This window comes from Osmerus mordax, assembly GCF_038355195.1.
Source record: "Osmerus mordax isolate fOsmMor3 chromosome 3 unlocalized genomic scaffold, fOsmMor3.pri SUPER_3_unloc_5, whole genome shotgun sequence".
NCBI lineage: Eukaryota > Metazoa > Chordata > Actinopteri > Osmeriformes > Osmeridae > Osmerus > Osmerus mordax.
Window position 1 is genome coordinate 13,344 of NW_027120327.1, and position 18,551 is coordinate 31,894.

The 18,551-nt window shown below is 47.2% G+C and overlaps 1 protein-coding gene across 1 annotated transcript; it reads right to left on the bottom strand.

Moving 5' to 3' along the window:
- Window positions 1–237: 237 nt before the first annotated feature.
- syt3 (synaptotagmin III) lies at window positions 238–18,500 on the bottom strand (the record flags this gene model as incomplete). The annotated part of the gene is given in 12 exon segments (XM_067231656.1): window positions 238–661; window positions 2,628–2,721; window positions 3,102–3,231; window positions 5,509–5,680; window positions 7,301–7,421; window positions 7,991–8,209; window positions 11,731–11,857; window positions 15,204–15,283; window positions 15,286–15,391; window positions 16,045–16,108; window positions 16,111–16,140; window positions 18,479–18,500. Coding segments are annotated over 11 exon segments (1,161 nt in total), but the record flags the coding sequence as incomplete, so codon positions are not given.
- Between the last annotated feature and the right edge of the window lie 51 nt (window positions 18,501–18,551).

Below are 18,551 nucleotides of genomic sequence, written 5' to 3' on the forward strand. Positions count from 1 at the left end.
ACCAGGAGGAACCAGGAGGAACCAAGAGGAACCAGGAGGAACCAGTAAACCAAGACTTCAACAAGGAGAAGTATTGATCTAGACAGCCTGAACCAGGCTGGAGTCCCTGGAGACTGAAGTTTGTCCTGATGATGAAAACACAGAACACATGGAACACTTTTCCAGTACAGCACCCTACACCTCGTCACTACTGTTGCAACAGAAAATATCGACATGTATTTTTTTTTCCTTTCTAAGTTTGTACAAGTGCAGAATAGTTTTTTGGCCCATTTTCAGTCTCTTATCTTTTTATTTGGTTTTTTGAAAGGAGAAATGTACATTACATCTTATCTTCTGGATGAATTACCAGCAATTACCTGAACCACACACTAACTACAAACCTGTTTTGAGTGGTGTGTGTGTGTGTCCACTGTGTTATGTTTCTTATCTCATTACTGTACCTACTTTACTCCTAATGTGAATGACTTTGTATCTGTGTATGCTTGTGTATGTGTAGTGTAATATTCTAAGTGGAGCTGGCGTCCAGCCTGTGGTCTGGGCTGTGGGCTCGGAGGAGGGTTTGGTAGCACGAGCAGTTGATGTGTCTCCGAGCCTTTCTCTCTCAGAATTATTCACATATGAGTGGAAAGAAATGAAGGTCTGGAACTGGACAGACAACGACCTGCAGAGAGGAGGAGGAGGGGAAGAGGTTTCACGAGAGAAACAGAGTGAAAGAGAAAGAGAGAGAGAGAGAAAGAAGGAAAGAGAGAGAAGGAGTGAGAGAGATGTTGTCATATTAGTTTTCTTTCTTGTTATTAATTTGATTATTATCGTTGTTATTTTAGCTATTAGTTCTTAATCTTTTTTATCTTTCTTTTTTTTCTGCGAATGTAAATGTACCGTAATTCATATATTTGTTCAATCTTGTCTGGCTTTCGCAACAGTGATCATATTCACGCCAATAAAACAATACTGAAATTAGTTATTGAATTGAAAGAGAAAGAATGTGAGTGTGAGAGAGAGAGTGAGAGAGAGAAAGTGAGAGAGAGAGAATTAGAAAGAGAGAGTGAAAGAGACCGAAGAGTGAAATGTCAGCAGGAGAGGAGTAAGGATGTGTTAGGTAACCCTGACCCTACAACGTCCACATCAGGCAGATGTTACTGGCTTGGAGCAGAGGCATCTACAGCCATCAGCTGAGCTGCAGAAAAAGTGACTTCCTGCTGGACACTCTGATACTGACTGGGATCATGGGATGATTTTCTTTCTTTTTTTTTGAGAGGAGGGTGTGCAATCTATTTTTACATTTCTCAACTGCTGCTCACTTATCGGACTAATTAGAAACGGCGTCATTTTCCAACTGTTTTTTTTCCAAGTGTTTCGGCTTGACTAGGTCCATGTGATAATCACTTTCTCCCTTGAAGGTGTAGCAGCCGTAGTCACGCTGCTCGTCAGAGTCACTTCCTCCCGATCTTCCCCCTCGCTGGTACTCGAACTCAGGCCATGTGACTCGCCAGCGTGACCACTCACCAGCTACGCTTACAAAAAGCTAGCTTATTGCTGACGTGGGTGGACTGTATTTATACTTGAGGAGTTGAACCAGTTCACATTGGCTGCAGAAGTCAGCTAGAGGACTCGCAGCTCTCTGACTCACAAGCGTGACTATTTACCAGCAATGCCAACTAAAAGCTAGCTTATCACTGGCATGGCTGAAGGTGCTAGCTTATCACTGGCATGGCTGAAGGTGCTAGCTTATCACTGGCATGGCTGAAGGTGCTAGCTTATCGCTGGGGTGGGTGGAGGAGATCAGGAGAGGAGTCAGATGTCTGAGTGGTTAGGGAATCGGGCTATTAATTAGAAGGTTACCGGTTCGATTCCCGGCCGTGCCAATGACGTTGTGTCCTTGGGCAAGGCACTTCACCCTACTTGCCTCGGGGGGAATGTCCCTGTACTTACTGTAAGTCGCTCTGGATAAGAGCGTCTGCTAAATGACTAAATGTAAAATGTAGGAGCTAGCTTCTCGCTGGGGTGGCTGAAGGAGAGAGTGTCTGGGCTGCTCTGACGGAGAGACTCACAGGTCTACTCTGAGTGAGTGTCTGGGCTGCTCTGATGGAGAGACTCACTGGTCTACTCTGAGTGAGTGTCTGGGCTGCTCTGACGGAGAGACTCACAGGTCTACTCTGAGTGAGTGTCTGGGCTGCTCTGATGGAGAGACTCACAGGTCTACTCTGAGTGAGTGTCTGGGCTGCTCTGATGGAGCGACTCACAGGTCTACTCTGAGTGAGTGTCTGGGCTGCTCTGATGGAGAGACTCACTGGTCTACTCTGAGTGAGTGTCTGGGCTGCTCTGATGGAGAGACTCACTGGTCTACTCTGAGTGAGTGTCTGGGCTGCTCTGATGGAGAGACTCACAGGTCTACTCTGAGTGAGTGTCTGGGCTGCTCTGATGGAGAGACTCACTGGTCTACTCTGAGTGAGTGTCTGGGCTGCTCTGATGGAGAGACTCACTGGTCTACTCTGAGTGAGTGTCTGGGCTGCTCTGATGGAGAGACTCACTGGTCTACTCTGAGTGAGTGTCTGGGCTGCTCTGATGGAGAGACTCACAGGTCTACTCTGAGTGAGTGTCTGGGCTGCTCTGATGGAGAGACTCACAGGTCTACTCTGAGTGAGGGCTGTCCACCACGATGTGGGGCTTGGGAGACGCAGCCGGGGCAGTCTTCGACACGTACGTGTTCATGGTTTTCTCCTGGAAATAGAAAAGAAACAACGTTACCTAGGACACTGTGTTCACTGATGGAAGCGTACATACAATAATATATAACACATGAAAAACAAGACATATGATGGTAACTGATTGATATATTGATGGTAATAAATGAAGATCTGTTCATCTATTGGCAGGTGTTGATGCTAGATGGTGAGGGTTACCAAACCAATATGGAGGAAAACGGATCTAAACTGTCAAATGTTCTTCTCTGTTATTGCTTACTGACCAAGCATGAACAAGCAAAAGGAATCTGTTGGTTGAGAGGACAATGATTGAACAGATCTGTAAAAGCAAACACACATAGAACCCCCCCCCCCCCCCACACACACACACACACACACACACATACACTCCAGTACCTCTACAAGCTGATGCCAGTGCTCTATGGGCTTGCGGGGGTTGGCCAGCATGGCCGTCCAGTGTTCCCTCCCTGGACCCTCAGCATCACTGCCCACACGACACATCCCTATCACCTCGTTATGACCAATACTGAGGGAGGGAGAGCGGGAGGGAGGGGGATGGGGAGAGAGGGGGGGGAGAGAAGGGGATGGGGAGAGAGGGGGGGGAGAGAAGGGGATGGGGAGAGAGAGGCAGGGGAGGGAGGGGCAGGGGAGGGAGGGAGGGAGAGGAGAGAGGGAGGGAGGGGGAGAGAGAGAGAGAGGTAGATATTGTCAGGTACAAGCAGAGAAGGCCTCATTTATCAACATTGAACACTGGGACAAAATAACAGCATCAGACCCAAGCAGTACAGCTGCAGCACACACACACACAGAACACATTCTAATGGTCTGCACACACACACATACACACACACACTGCACACACACACACACAACACACACACAGAGAGAACACATTCTAATGGTCTCATTCCTATAGGGAGAGCAGTAACCGACACAGTGAGACTTCACACAGATCTGAACATTTACGTTTACACTCACTGCACACTGAACACACACACACTCACTGCACACTGAACACACACACACACACACTGCACACACACACACACCAAGAAGAAGCCAAGCTGTGACGTAGAAGTGGAGCCAGACAGAGAAACGGTGGCAGGGTTACACAGTGTCTCTCTACCAGACGCTGTTTCCATTAGTATTAACATAGTCATGTTTATTCATGACCAGCCCATCCTTATGTAAAACTGCAGGCCCACTGTAGTCTGAATCACAGGGCAGCAGACCAGCGCAGGACTACACACCCAACAAACAACCACAGCAAACAACCACAGCAAATAACCACAGCAAATAACCACAGCAAATAACCACAGCAAACAACCACAGCAAACAACCACAGCAAATAACCATGTGCATGTTGGGAAAACACATTTCTAGCAGACACCAGTAACCTTGATGATGTGGCTGGTAATGAACAGCGATGCTGCTGTGCAGTCAACACATCAGTGATAAAAGCGTCATAATACAACATCCAATTAGCATTGTCATAGCTTGGTAAGTACATTAATGTAGCATTTTTCTAGCATTGGCATTAACACAAAAAAGGATTGTCGCAGCATGGTAAAAACTGTGAATTTAGCAGTGTCTAAAGATTTGAATTAACGTGAAAATGTTAGCATTATGTTAGCATACAGTTTTTCTCAATTGCTAAGACACATTTCTTGAATGTGTACTGTGTTTTCTCCAAACTCTAAACACACATCTTCATACTTACACTGTTTTGGCCAAACCCTTGACTTTTGACCCAAAATCAAACACTGTAGTCAAAACCATATTATCTGTCGTATAAACCTAACTTTGCATTCAAAATACACACAAAGCCCTCAAATAAATTCAACCTTCTGAATACCCTTTAGACACTGATGGGCGGATTTGAAAACACTATTATAAAAAGGTTTTCAAGAACCATTGACTATAACGTGTCCCTGAATTTTAGATATGTTCCACCTCATGAGTTTGACATGTCATAAAACTCACAATTACTGCAATTGTCCTTCTTAAAGGCTGTTTATTTTCTATTTACACTATACAGCAATTGCATTTTGAGCTCTTGTTACTGTAGTGGTCACAGTATACAAATAGTAGTACCTTTAGTCAACAACACAAATATATTGCTCTAAATTGTAATTTGGGGAACAAAGGCTAAGAAAACAAGGAAATAAACAAATAATTGTTGCCTGGGTAACAGAGCTTGAGTACAGTACTGTTCATTGTGGGTCAGCATCCTATCTCTGACCAGGGTCAGGCCAGAGATTTTCCTCAACTTCACAGGCAATGTTTTCTCTAGCCAAACAGCAGGGAAAATGCTCCTGAATGCCTGAGCCATCCCTGACAAGACTCAAGAGCAATGTCCCCACAAGCTTCTTCCATGGCTTGGAGAAGGTTGTTCTGTCATAGGGATTTCTGTTTAACTTTGTATTCATTCCAAACCCCTGATTGCTTGTTGAGTATATTTTCTTGTTAGTGCTTACACATGGATAATTGGTTAAGGTTGTTTGAATTGCGCTGTTTTGGGTTTACTTATCAACTGGCAGTGTTTTCTGAATGACATAATGGTGATAATTGTGTCTTAAAGTAAGAGGTGTGTTTAGACTTTTGCAAAGAAGTGTGAATGAACCTGAGAAATGTGTCAAAAAGGGTCAATTGTGTGTAAAGATTGGGGTACATGGTCTTTCTGCTGGGATTTGGCAAAATGGTTTTGTGTAGATGGCTTACACATACCATTTTTGTGTGTTAGCAATCGAGAAAAACTGTAATAGCCTGGTGTTAGCGTGTTAACAGCCCTGCCTCTTCTCACCAGTCATAGTCCATCACTGCGATCAGGATGGAGACGCTCTCGATGTTCTCGTTGGGGATGTCGAAGACCAGGGCCTCGTTGTAGGTGGGGTTCAGCGTGTTCTTCTTGATGGAGGTCTTCCTCTTCTTCAGCCTGCGGCCGTCACAGACCAGGGAGGCCTTCACGTACGGATCTGAGAGAGGAAGAGAGAGAGGGAGAGAGGCATGTAGAGACAGGGAGAGAGATGTAGAGAGAGAGAGAGAGAGAGAGAGAGAGATGTACATAGAGAGAGAGAGATGTAGAGAGAGACAGATGTAGAGAGAGAGAGATGTAGAGAGAGAGAGATGTAGAGAGAGAGAGAGATGTAGACAGAGAGTGATGTAGAGAGTGAGAGATGTAGAGAGAGAGAGATGTAGAGACAGACAGATGTAGAGAGAGAGAGATGTAGAGACAGAGAGATGTAGAGAGAGGCAGATGTAGAGAGAGAGAGAGAGATGTAGAGAGAGAGATGTAGAGAGAGAGAGAGATGTAGAGAGAGATGTAAAGAGAGAGAGAGATGTAGAGAGAGAGTGATGTAGAGAGAGAGAGATGTAGAGAGATGTAGAGAGAGATGTAAAGAGAGAGAGATGTAGAGAGAGAGAGAGATGTAGAGACAGAGATATGTAGAGAGAGATGTAGAGAGAGAGAGATGTAGAGAGAGAGAGAGATGTAGAGACAGAGAGATGTAGACAGAGAGTGATGTAGAGAGAGAGAGATGTAGAGAGAGAGAGATGTAGAGAGAGAGAGAGAGATGTAGAGAGAGAGAGAGAGATGTAGAGAGAGATGTAGAGAGAGAGATGTATAGAAAGAGAGAGATGTAGAGAGAGACAGATGTAGAGAGAGAGAGAGAGAGATGAGAGAGAGAGAGAGAGAGAGAGAGAGATGAGAGAGCACTCCTGGGAAAGCTATTAACAATGATGCTCACAGGATCTGTCTGTGTAACACATGAAAGGCATGCAAATCCAGTCACCTTGGCCAATCCGGATTAGGAAGGTAAAGGAAGGTGGATTCGCTATAAAGATCCATTCAGCTCCACAGGAGCAGAACACGTCTCAGAACTGACAACAGCACTGAGTGCAAACGGACAACTAAGATTTGATTTTACGGCGGATTTTAAGTATCTTTGAGCCATTACACTCATAATCATTGATGTTATAATAGCAGTGTGTCCTCATTATCATTTAAAATGCAATTTCTTCAAAGGTTGAGGTTCTATAGCTGGATCATCATGTCCTCACAGCAGATTCATAACTTGATTAGAAATGTGTTAATTAAATTATTTTACGCAACCAGTCCAGGCCATGAATCATACAAGGATATTATAGTTTTTTTTTTTTACATTGATTATGCAGTTGAGGGTAAGGAGTGGGAAGTTTCAGGCTGTACATGATGTCCTATTTGAGGCATAACTTAACGACACAGAACAATACATGTGTCTGGCTTTCTGTATGTTTCTAACACACCATGTTTGCCTTTCATGTCACAAGGTCCTTTCCTCTTAACAGGGAGTGCTGCACTCTCCTTCACTGGTAAGTCGGGGGTCAGATGGCTGAGCGGTTAGGGAGTCGGGCTATTAATCAGAAGGTTGTTGATTCAATTCCCGGCTGTGCCAAATGAAGTTGTGTCCTTGGGCAAGGCACTTCACCCTACTTGCCTCGGGGAGAATGTCCCTGTACTTACTGTAAGTCGCTCTGGATAAGAGCGTCTGCTAAATGACTAAATGTAAATGTAAGTCTTCTCTTCTCTATCCATGTTGCAAACACACAGTATTTACCTGAGAAGCCGGTGAGATCCATGGCTTTAAGGTTGGTGGCCTTGATGACAGTGGCAGTGAGTCTACCAGCGGTGGGGAGGTAACACAAGGAGAAGTTCAGCTCTCCAAGGTCTGCCTTCTCCTGCAGGACACACACCACACACACACACAGACACACACACACCCAGGGGTCAGAGGTGTTGCTGGACAGGGACGGGGCAGGTGAGAGAGGTTCCTAACAGACCCCCATGTGACATGTGATCAGTGCTGCTCCTTCTGAGGCTGGTCTGAAGTGACAACCTAAATGGACGTTTAGACGAGAAGTGTTGTCATTGTGAGTGAAACAGATGTCAATCAGTCAAACACCCCCGGCAGATGAACATGATAAATGGTGACACTTCAATTAGCTATTTTTATCCCCTCCCTTCTGCTAATCTGCCTGTGGTGATGGTATTACTGTGGTGGTGGTGACACTCTGGTGGTTGTAACACTGTGGGGACATTAGAGAGCCAGTGTGGAGAGATGGTGGTGGCAGTAAGGGTGACATTGCAGGGACACTGAGCTGACTTTGATGTTGGGATGACATTATGGCGACATTGGTGTGCGTGTGCTGGTGTTGTGTGTTGCTAGGTGTGTTGCTAGGTATGTGTGTGTGTTGCTAGGTGTGTGTTGCTAGGTGTGTGTGTGTTGCTAGGTGTGTGTGTGTCTCACCACGGTGCCCTCCACGATGTCCCTCCATACAGGTTTCTCCCCGGTGCCCTCGCTGAAGTCCAGCAGGTTGTCCACCACCACCTGGCCAATCAGGTCGTGCCGGGAGAAGCGGTCAAAGTCGTACACGGAGAAGTGCAGCTTCCTGGAGTGTAGCTCCGCCAGGGGAACCCCAAACTGGAACGTCTCGTTAAACACCGGGTTCAGGGTCTTCCTGTGGACCTGGGGGTCAGAGGTCGGGGGGGTCAACGGGGTCAGTAGGGGAGTAGACTACACAGGAAGGACCATCCAGGCCAGGCCAGGCCAGGCCCTGTAGAGACAGTCTCGGCCTGTCAGCGTTTGTCCACAGCACCAGTGCTCTACAGCAGCGGTCTCAACCCTGGTCCTCAGGGCCCCCTGATTACACTCCTGATTACAATACAGGGGGCCCTGGTGACCAGGGTTGAAGACCAGCCCTGATAACACCAGAGAGACAGGCCTGATAATGACAGAGACAGGCCTGATAATGTCAGAGAGACAGGCCTGATAGTGACAGAGACAGGCCTGATAATGTCAGAGAGACAGGCCTGATAATGACAGAGACAGGCCTGATAATGACAGAGACAGGCCTGATAATGACAGAGACAGGCCTGATAATGACAGAGACAGGCCTGATAATGACAGACAGGCCTGATAATGTCAGAGAGACAGGCCTGATAATGACAGAGAGACAGGCCTGATAGGTTGAAGTTCCTATTTGATACTGTTGCAAATCTCACTAAGAAAAGTACACTCTGTGTTAGTTCAGATCTCTCTCCCAATGATTTCTTAGATTTCTTTGACCAAAAAATCTATGCAATAAGGGACAAACTACAGACTAGTCCTGGAGGAGTGGCCATCAACACTGAACTTTCCCCTATACCAAGCATGCTGCATGTTGAGGCTCTCACTCACTTTAACCCTATTTCTATGGAAGCGTTCATCGAGCTGATAGACTCCTCGAAACCCACTAGCTGCCTTCTCGACCCCCTCCCTGCCAAACTCTGTAGGGAACTTGTCCCTATTATTGGACCACCCATGCTTAGTATTATTAATGAATCTATTGTAATTGGCCAAGTCCCCAATGATTTCAAACAAGCTATTATTAAGCCCCTTCTTAAAAAAACAAACCTGGATCCAGGTTGTCTTAGCAACTACAGGCCAATTTCAAATTTGCCATTTCTCTCCAAAATTTTAGAGAAGGCTGTGGCACAACAGCTCACTGAGCACCTCTCCTCAAATCAGCTTTATGAACCTCTCCAGTCTGGATTTCGTCTCCACCACAGCACTGAAACTGCATTAGCCAAGGTAGTCAATGATCTACTGTTAGCCTCTGACGCGGGTTCTATCTCTGTCCTGGTTCTTCTAGACCTAAGTGCAGCTTTTGACACGGTGGATCATGAGATTCTCTTGGAACGTATGGAGAACTATGTTGGGATTTCTGGTACGTCACTTCAGTGGTTTAGATCGTATCTATCTGATAGATCACAATATGTCCACTATGATGGCTGCGCATCCAGGAGCTCCACTGTAAAATACGGAGTACCACAGGGTTCAGTTCTAGGCCCTCTGTTATTCTCTCTCTATATGCTGCCTTTAGGAAACATAATTAGAAGCTCTGGGGTAAATTTTCACTGTTATGTAGATGATACTCAGCTATATATGTCTATAAAGTCTGGAGAATTTCCACATGCTATGGAAAAATGTGTTTCTAGGTTTAGAACTTGGATGACTGCAAATTTCCTTCTTCTAAATTCGGATAAAACCAAGGTTCAAATTTTCGGTCCTAAAAAATATAGAAATAATTTTTCCAATCTGACCTTAGACCTAGACGGCGTCAAAGTCTCTCAAAGCCAGCTAGTAAAAAATTTAGGAGTCACAATGGACCCAGACCTTTCGTTTGAGTACCATATTAAGCAAATTACCAGAACTGCATTTTTCCATCTACGTAATATTGCCAAAATACGAAAATTTCTCTCAAAAGATGATGCCGAAAAAATACATGCATTTGTTACGTCCCGATTGGACTATTGCAATGTGTTGTTCTCTGGCCTCCCAATTACCCACCTAAAAAATTTACAGCGGGTGCAAAATGCTGCTGCTATTCTATTGACCAGAACAAGAAAGTTTGATCACATAACATCTAATCTTGTCTCTCTACACTGGCTCCCTATCCAAGCCAGAGCTGACTTCAAAGTTCTACTACTAACCTACAAATCTCTGCATGGATTGGCACCACTGTACCTCTCCGGTCTCCTTGCACCCTATTGCCCCGCAAGGACACTTAGATCTCAAGATGCCGGCTATCTGGTGGTTCCCAAAATTAAGAAAAAAACAGCTGGAGGTAGGGCGTTCTCATATAGAGCACCTCTTCTCTGGAACAAATTACCTGTCTCAATTAAGGAGTCTGATACTGTTTCGACATTTAAAATTAGGTTAAAAACGTTATTGTTTAATCAATTCTACGACTGTTAAAGGTAAGTATGTTACTAGTTGGAGGCAATGGGGGACGGGTTGTTTCCATCCTTATTCTATAAGTTTAACTTATTTTAGAGTTCTCTTCCCCTGGAACAGATTTCATGTTCCAAACAAGGGGGGCTGTCGCTGTCTTGGTGTGTGGGGTTGCATCAAATTCCCCTTTTTTGCTCTGTTAAATTGCTGCACCAGTCCACACTTGACCGGTGGGGATCTCATTCTATTATGACTGTAACTGTTAGCTGCTCCTGGCATGCTCTAATCCCTGCTCTCCTCTCTCTGTCCCCCCCACACACATCCCTTGTGGTGTGGGGGGTTTGAGTTGTCAGCACCTGCCTGGTCGTCGGTCAGTCAACGCTGGACCTGGTCGCGAGTCTCCCGGTCCTGTCCTACATCTATAAAGTTGAACAATGGATTTTGATGTTTCAAAACCCATCGACACTGTATGACTATGTTTAGCCTGTGTTCTGCTCCTCTCTCTCACCAACCGTCTCTGGAGGAGGGGATCCCTCTCTGAATTGCTCCTCCCAAGGTTTCTTCCATTTTTTTTCTCCTGTTGAGAGTTTTTTGGGAGTTTTTCCTTGTCTTCCTTGAGGGTTTAGGTTGGTTGAGGGGCAGTTCTATGGGCGTATGTGAAGCCCTCTGTGACATGCTTGCGTGTAAAAAGGGCTATACAAATAAATTTGATTTGATTTGAATGTCAGAGAGACAGGCCTGATAATGACAGAGAGACAGGCCTGATAATGACAGAGAGTCAGGCCTGATAATGTCAGAGAGACAGGCCTGATAATGACAGAGAGACAGGCCTGATAATGTCAGAGAGACAGGCCTGATAATGACAGAGACAGGCCTGATAATGTCAGAGAGACAGGCCTGATAATGTCAGAGAGACAGGCCTGATAATGTCAGAGAGACAGGCCTGATAATGTCAGAGAGACAGGCCTGATAATGACAGAGAGACAGGCCTGATAATGTCAGAGAGACAGGCCGGATAATGACAGAGAGACAGGCCTGATAATGTCAGAGAGACAGGCCTGATAATGTCAGAGAGACAGGCCTGATAATGTCAGAGAGACAGGCCTGATAATGTCAGAGAGACAGGCCTGATAATGACAGAGAGACAGGCCTGATAATGTCAGAGAGACAGGCCTGATAATGACAGAGAGACAGGCCTGATAATGACAGAGAGTCAGGCCTGATAATGACAGAGAGACAGGCCTGATAATGACAGAGAGACAGGCTCCTGGTACCTTGGTCTGGAACTTTTTCTTCCTGTCTGGCAGCAGGTAGATCTTCACGTAGGGGTCAGAGAAGCCGTTGGCATCTTTGGCTGGCAGGTCCAGAGCCTTCAGAATCTTCACCACCAGCTGCTCCGTACTGGGGGGGAGGGGGGGGAGGGGTTTAAGGAGGGGAGGAGGTGGGGAGGAGGAGGTGGAGGGGGTAGGAGGAGGGGAGGGGGGCAGGAAGAGGAGAGGAGTGGGGGGGGAGGTGGAGGGGGGCAGGAAGACGAGAGGAGTGGGGGGGGGAGGGGGGCAGGAAGAGGAGAGGAGTGGGGGGAGGTGGAGGGGGCAGGAGGAGAGGAGGAGTGGGGGAGGAGGTGGAGGGGGAAGGAAGACGAGAGGAGTGGGGGGGAGGGGGGCAGGAAGAGGAGAGGAGTGTGGAGAGGTGGAGGGGGCAGGAGGAGGGGAGGAGTGGGGAGGATGAGGTGGAGGGGGCAGGAGGAGGGGGGCAGGAAGAGGAGAGGAGTGGGGGGGGAACAAAACCTCCAGTTAAAAATTTTTTTTCCTGTGAGTGTGTGTAGTGTGTGTGAGGGTGTGTGTGTGGTGTCAGTAGCCAGGCTCCAGTGTGGTCTCAGTGCTGTGCAGAGTGTGATGTGTCTGTGTGTGTTTAGACCAGGTCCCCCTGGACACAGAGGTCATCTGACCCAGTTCTAATCATCAACACACTTTGTTATGGTGGGTTTGGGTCATGAACAGCTGGAACACTGAGAAGAGACTTGGGCACATTACCCACTCAGCACACACACATTACCCACTTACAACACACACCACACACACACACACACACCACACCGGGCAACACACACACACACAAATTACCCACTCAACACACACCACACACACACACACCACACCGGGCAACACACACACACATTACCCACTCAACACACACCACACACACACCACACACACCACACCGGGCAACACACACACACCAACACACACATTTTCCTGTGGTCCGCCCTCCCCCAATGTGGTGGGTCTGTCTGAAGGTTTCTAAACATTTTAATTAAAGATGGGGAGACGGCTCGCAGGCCTTTAATCAGACCTCGTTAGAACACGTCTCCCCTTGCTAACGAGTGTGTCACCACTTCATTAGGGCCGCTAGGAGCACAGCATGAACTCTGGAGGCGGGACAGCAACAGGCCACGGCCAATAGGTCGTCTCACAAACATGCCAATTATTTGTATTGCCCAATCAGGTATGAAATCAGCTTGTCGACGACACAATTACCTTATGCCCAATCAGGAAATGTGCTAATCACAAGTTCACATCCAATTAAGGGCATCAGATAAACATGCCAGTAATGCAATCACATCAAATTGGTGAAATGACAAACATGGCAATTTGAAAATCACGAAATTATATCCCGCTACTAAACTGGAAAATATACTTTAATTAGGACAAACCTGTCCAATTAGCATGTAAAACATCAGTCTAATGACTGATAGAGTTGATTCTCGTTGTTCAGGCTGTGGTGAGCGTTAGGGCAGCCACAGTCGGTTTACTGGTGTAATTTAGAACGACAGGTGATTTGTGTTGTGTTGAGAACAAGTCACTTCTGCAGAGTGCTTCCCTACATCGCTGGAGCTCCTATATTCGAACATCTGCCATTTGGGTCTCGAAACAAACCCAGTAACAAAAGACTAGCTTTTTACCCGAGTCCCTGTAGCACTGCAGAAGATACCCATTACTTCTCCAGCCAGGATAAATTCGCTGAGATGTATTCCACACAGACAATTCTGAAAAAACAGCTGCTATTCCCCTGGTGCAAATGTGTCAACTTGTTACAGCACTGTCAACACAAAGGCTGCTGTGAAGGAGGCAGACTGGCAGGCTGGCAGACTGGCAGACTGGCAGGCTGGCAGGCTGGCAGACTGGCAGACTGGCAGACAAGGACCTGGCTGATGTCTTCCATGAGCTCTGTGGTGCTGCTACACAAAGATACCTCAAGTGAATGTGGTTTGGGTCATTAACACGGTGAGGAACAGGTGACACACCTAGATCTCTTTCTGTCTTCCTTCCTCTCTCTCTCTCTCTCTCTCTCTCTCTCTCTCTCTCTCTCTCTCTCTCTCTCTCTCTCTCTGTCTCTCTCTCTCACTCTCTCTCTGTCTCTCTCTCTTTCTCCCCCCTCCATTGACGCTGCCCTGTCTGTATCTCAGCTGTCATCACAAGGTCACAGGAAGGTGTCTTAGTGACGCCGGGGATTCTGGGAGAAAGCAGGAAATGCTCCTTGGAACTAAATGGAATTTAACAAAAGTGAAGATACATGGAGCATTCCTCCTCCTCCCATCTCTCTCTCACCTCTCCTCCTCCTCCCATCTCTCTCCCTCTCCTCCTCCTCCCATCTCCTCCTCTCCTCTCCTCCTCCTCCCATCTCTCTCCCTCTCCTCTCCTCCCATCTCTCTCCCTCTCCTCTCCTCCTCCTCCCATCTCTCTCCCTCTCCTCTCTCCCTCCTCCCATCTCTCTCCCTCTCCTCTCCTCCCATCTCTCTCCCTCTCCTCCCATCTCTCTCCCTCTCCTCTCCTCCCATCTCTCTCCCTCTCCTCCCATCTCTCTCCCTCTCCTCTCCTCCCATCTCTCTTTATCTAATTTTATCTCAGTGTAATTGGAGCTCTAACACAGCTTGGTGTTTATTGCGTGTTGAGAGGGTCTGCTGTTTAAAGTAGTTCAACATATATAATTCATGTCTAAAATGGCCTCTCAATCTCTTGTTTTTCAAACGTCAGCTCTTTCTGTCATTGTGATGTTGCTGTGCATGAAAAACAGAGACCTTGTCAGAAGCACAGGCTGGACTGGGTGAACTGCCTGGGTTTCTGCACTCCCCCTCCTATCCCCCCCCCATCCCCCTCCCCCCCTCTCTTCTCACCCCCCATGTCTCCTGAGGAGGCCACGCCCCACCATCAACATAAACAACGCAGTTCCTGCCACACACAAAAGAGAACCCCACAAAGGTCTCTGTCACACACACACGTAACGATAAATTACTAAATCACTGTCATTACTCCTCCCATGTCCCTCTGAACAATCAATTCTGCACGCTGAACAAACATCCCTGTGATTACAGAATATCCTGGGCCACCAGCCTCTAGCCTCCACAGAGAGACGTGTTATTACCACTGGCTCTGCGAAGAAGCCGGACTTCCTATGTGCTTATGTTAATCACAATCAGCTATTACCTTATTATCAGTTCATATGTTTTATTATCCCTTCATTCAGCATGCATGTGTTTCTGCTGTAACTTACTGTGGTCTGATAACAGATGTAGGATCCTCCTGCCTATAATAAACAAACACCTATTGGCTGTGTGTTATTCTGGTTGTTCTCTATTTACAATTTATAAACTCTCTCCCATCTGCAGATTGCTTAATCCTTATAAAGCCAGAACCTAAACAGTCACAGCGTTAGTGAAGCGCTGCTGCGGTGCATGTGAGCGACTCACTTGAAGGCGTAGCGCAGCAGGAAGCTGATCTTGCCACAGTTGTCGCCCTGCTTGCCGTCCCCGCCCTGGTCGCCCCTGCCGGCAGACGGTACAGCTCAGGCTTGATCTGGCCGATGCTGGTCACCTGCTCGCTCTTCTCCTCACCGTGAAAGTCCGGGCTGGATAGCTGGTGAGTCATTGGCTTGGGCCTGGGGAGAGAGGGGAGGGAGGAGGGAGAGGGGAGGGATGAGAGGGTGGAGGGAGAGGGTGGAGGGAGGATGAGGAGGGAGAGGGAGGAGGGAGAGGGAGGAGGGAGGATGAGGAGGGACAGGGTGGAGGGAGAGGGTGGAGGGAGAGGGTGGAGGATGAGGAGGGAGAGGGTGGAGGGAGAGGGTGGAGGGAGGAGGGAGAGGGAGGATGAGGAGGGAGAGGGTGGAGGGAGAGGGTGGAGGGAGGAGGGAGAGGATGAGGAGGGAGAGGGTGGAGGGAGGGAGGGAGAGGGAGGAAGGGACAGGGTGGAGGGAGAGGGTGGAGGGAGGAGGGAGGAGGGAGAGGGAGGATGAGGAGGGAGAGGGTGGAGGGAGAGGGTGGAGGGAGAGGGAGGAGGGAGAGGGAGGAGGGAGAGGCAGGAATGAGGAGGGAGAGGGTGGAGGGTGAGGTGTGGAGGGAGGAGGAGAGGGAGGAGGAGGAGGGAGAGGGAGGAGTGTTGGTCTAGTAATGTGATATACTAGAAGACTGTACTGGATATACTCAGCCAGGGGGAGACCAAACAGACACCACCACACACCACACACTCTATCCCCAGTACTACACAAACACACACTCTCTCCCACACACACACACACTCTCTCCCAGTACTGACCGTGCAGTGACCTGCTGCTGGGAGGGGCAGACGTGGGGCAGAGCAGCGCCCCCGTCTGCAGGAGGTCTGGAGACATCTGAGTCAGCTTCAGGTTCCCTGGGGGGGAAAGGAGAGAGGAGGAGAGGGGTTAGGAGAAGAGAGAAGCCTAAAACAGAGTAGAGTAAAGCAGAGTACAATAAAGTATAATAGAGTCCTCCTCATCAAGTACTCATCAACGATGCAAACCAATTTTTTGAAGACAAAAAAGCTAAAATATTTTTTTAACCTTTCAAAACTTTTTCAAAACATTTACTCTAACATATAGTTGAAATGTTTTAAAACATATTTTTAAACCTTTTAAAAACCTTTCTAAACTTTTTATAAAAAATATTTTTGCAACCTTTCGAAAACCCTTTTTAAAATATTTTGTAAAGCTTGAAAAAAAAAAATTCTAAACTTTTTTTTCACACTGTGAAAGGAGAGAAGAGGAGAGGAGAGAGGATAAGTTATATTGATCATGAACACCAAATGCAGATTAAAACTAAAGTAACAAGCCTGGCTTGAAAATGTAAGAAGTAGAAAGTACAGATATTTGTGTACAAAATGTGAGGAGTGAAAGTAAAAATAGTGATAAAATACAATATTAAATAAATAGTGAAGTAAAGTACTGATACCAGAAAAATCTACTTAAGTACCGCTAACAAAGTATTTGTCTTTGATCTTGTGTAAAAAAAAAAGCATGAACTAAATGTTTCCTTGATCAGTTTTTACAATTCATGTGACGCTAGCATAAATTATTATTTCTATTTTTTGAAATGTTTATTTTGAGAGTCTCTGATCTGTGTAGTTTTCCTTTCCCTCAAGGAGGTTCCCGAAAAGTCCAGTGTGGGCTTGTTTTTTTGGTGTGTGTGTGTTACCTGTGTTGCTGGGGTAGGTGTGTGTGTGTTACCTGTGTTGCTGGGGTAGGTGTGTGTGTGTTACCTGTGTTGCTGGGGTAGGTGTGTGTGTTACCTGTGTTGTTGGGGTAGGTGTGTGTGTGTTACCTGTGTTGCTGGGGTAGGTGTGTGTGTGTGTTACCTGTGTTGTTGGGGTAGGTGTGTGTGTGTTACCTGTGTTGTTGGGGTAGGTGTGTGTGTGTTACCTGTGTTGTTGGGGTAGGTGTGTGTGTGTTACCTGTGTTGCTGGGGTAGGTGTGTGTGTTACCTGTGTTGCTGGGGTAGGTGTGTGTGTGTTACCTGTGTTGTTGGGGTAGGTGTGTGTGTTACCTGTGTTGCTGGGGTAGGTGTGTGTGTGTTACCTGTGTTGTTGGGGTAGGTGTGTGTGTTACCTGTGTTGTTGGGGTAGGTGTGTGTGTGTTACCTGTGTTGTTGGGGTAGGTGTGTGTGTTACCTGTGTTGCTGGGGTAGGTGTGTGTGTGTGTTACCTGTGTTGTTGGGGTAGGTGTGTGTGTTACCTGTGTTGTTGGGGTAGGTGTGTGTGTTACCTTGTGTTGCTGGGGTAGGTGTGTGTGTGTTACCTGTGTTGCTGGGGTAGGTGTGTGTGTGTTACCTGTGTTGCTGGGTAGGTGTGTGTGTTACCTGTGTTGTTGGGGTAGGTGTGTGTGTGTTACCTGTGTTGCTGGGGGTAGGTGTGTGTGTGTTACCTGTGTTGCTGGGGTAGGTGTGTGTGTGTTACCTGTGTTGCTGGGGTAGGTGGTGTGTGTTACCTGTGTTGTTGGGGTAGGTGTGTGTGTGTTACCTGTGTTTGCTGGGGTAGGTGTGTGTGTGTGTTACCTGTGTTGCTGGGGTAGGTGTGTGTGTGTTACCTGTGTTGCTGGGGTAGGTGTGTGTGTTTACCTGTGTTGTTGGGGTAGGTGTGTGTGTGTTACCTGTGTTGCTTGGGGTAGGTGTGTGTGTGTTACCTGTGTTGGACTGGGGTAGGTGTGTGTGTGTTACCTGTGTTGCTGGGGGTAGGTGTGGTGTGTGGTTACCTGTGTTGTTGGGGTAGGTGTGTGTGTTACCTGTGTTGTTGGGGTAGGTGTGTGTGTTACCTGTGTTGCTGGGTAGGTGTGTGTGTTACCTGTGTTGGCTGGGGTAGGTGTGTGTGTGTTACCTGTGTTGTTGGGGTAGGTGTGTGTGTTACCTGTGTTGCTTGGGGTAGGTGTGTGTGTGTTACCTGTGTTGCTGGGTAGGTGTGTGTTGTTACCTGTTTTGCTTGGGGTAGGTGTGTGTGTGTTAACCTGTGTTTGTAGGTTGGGTTACCGGTGTGTAGCGTGTGTTACCTGTGTTGCTGGGGTAGGTGTGTGTGTGTTACCTGTGTTGCTTTGGGTAGGTGTGTTGTGTACCTGTGTTGTTGGGTAGGTGTGTGTGTGTTACCTGTGTTGCTGTGGGGTAGGTGTGTGTGTGTTACCTGTGTTGTTGCTGGGTAGGTGTGTGTGTGTTACCTGTGTTGTTGGTGGTAGTGTGGTGTGTGTTACCTGTGTTGTTGGGGTAGGTGTGTGTGTGTTACCTTGTGTTGTTGGTGTATGGTGTGTGTGTTACCTGTGTTGT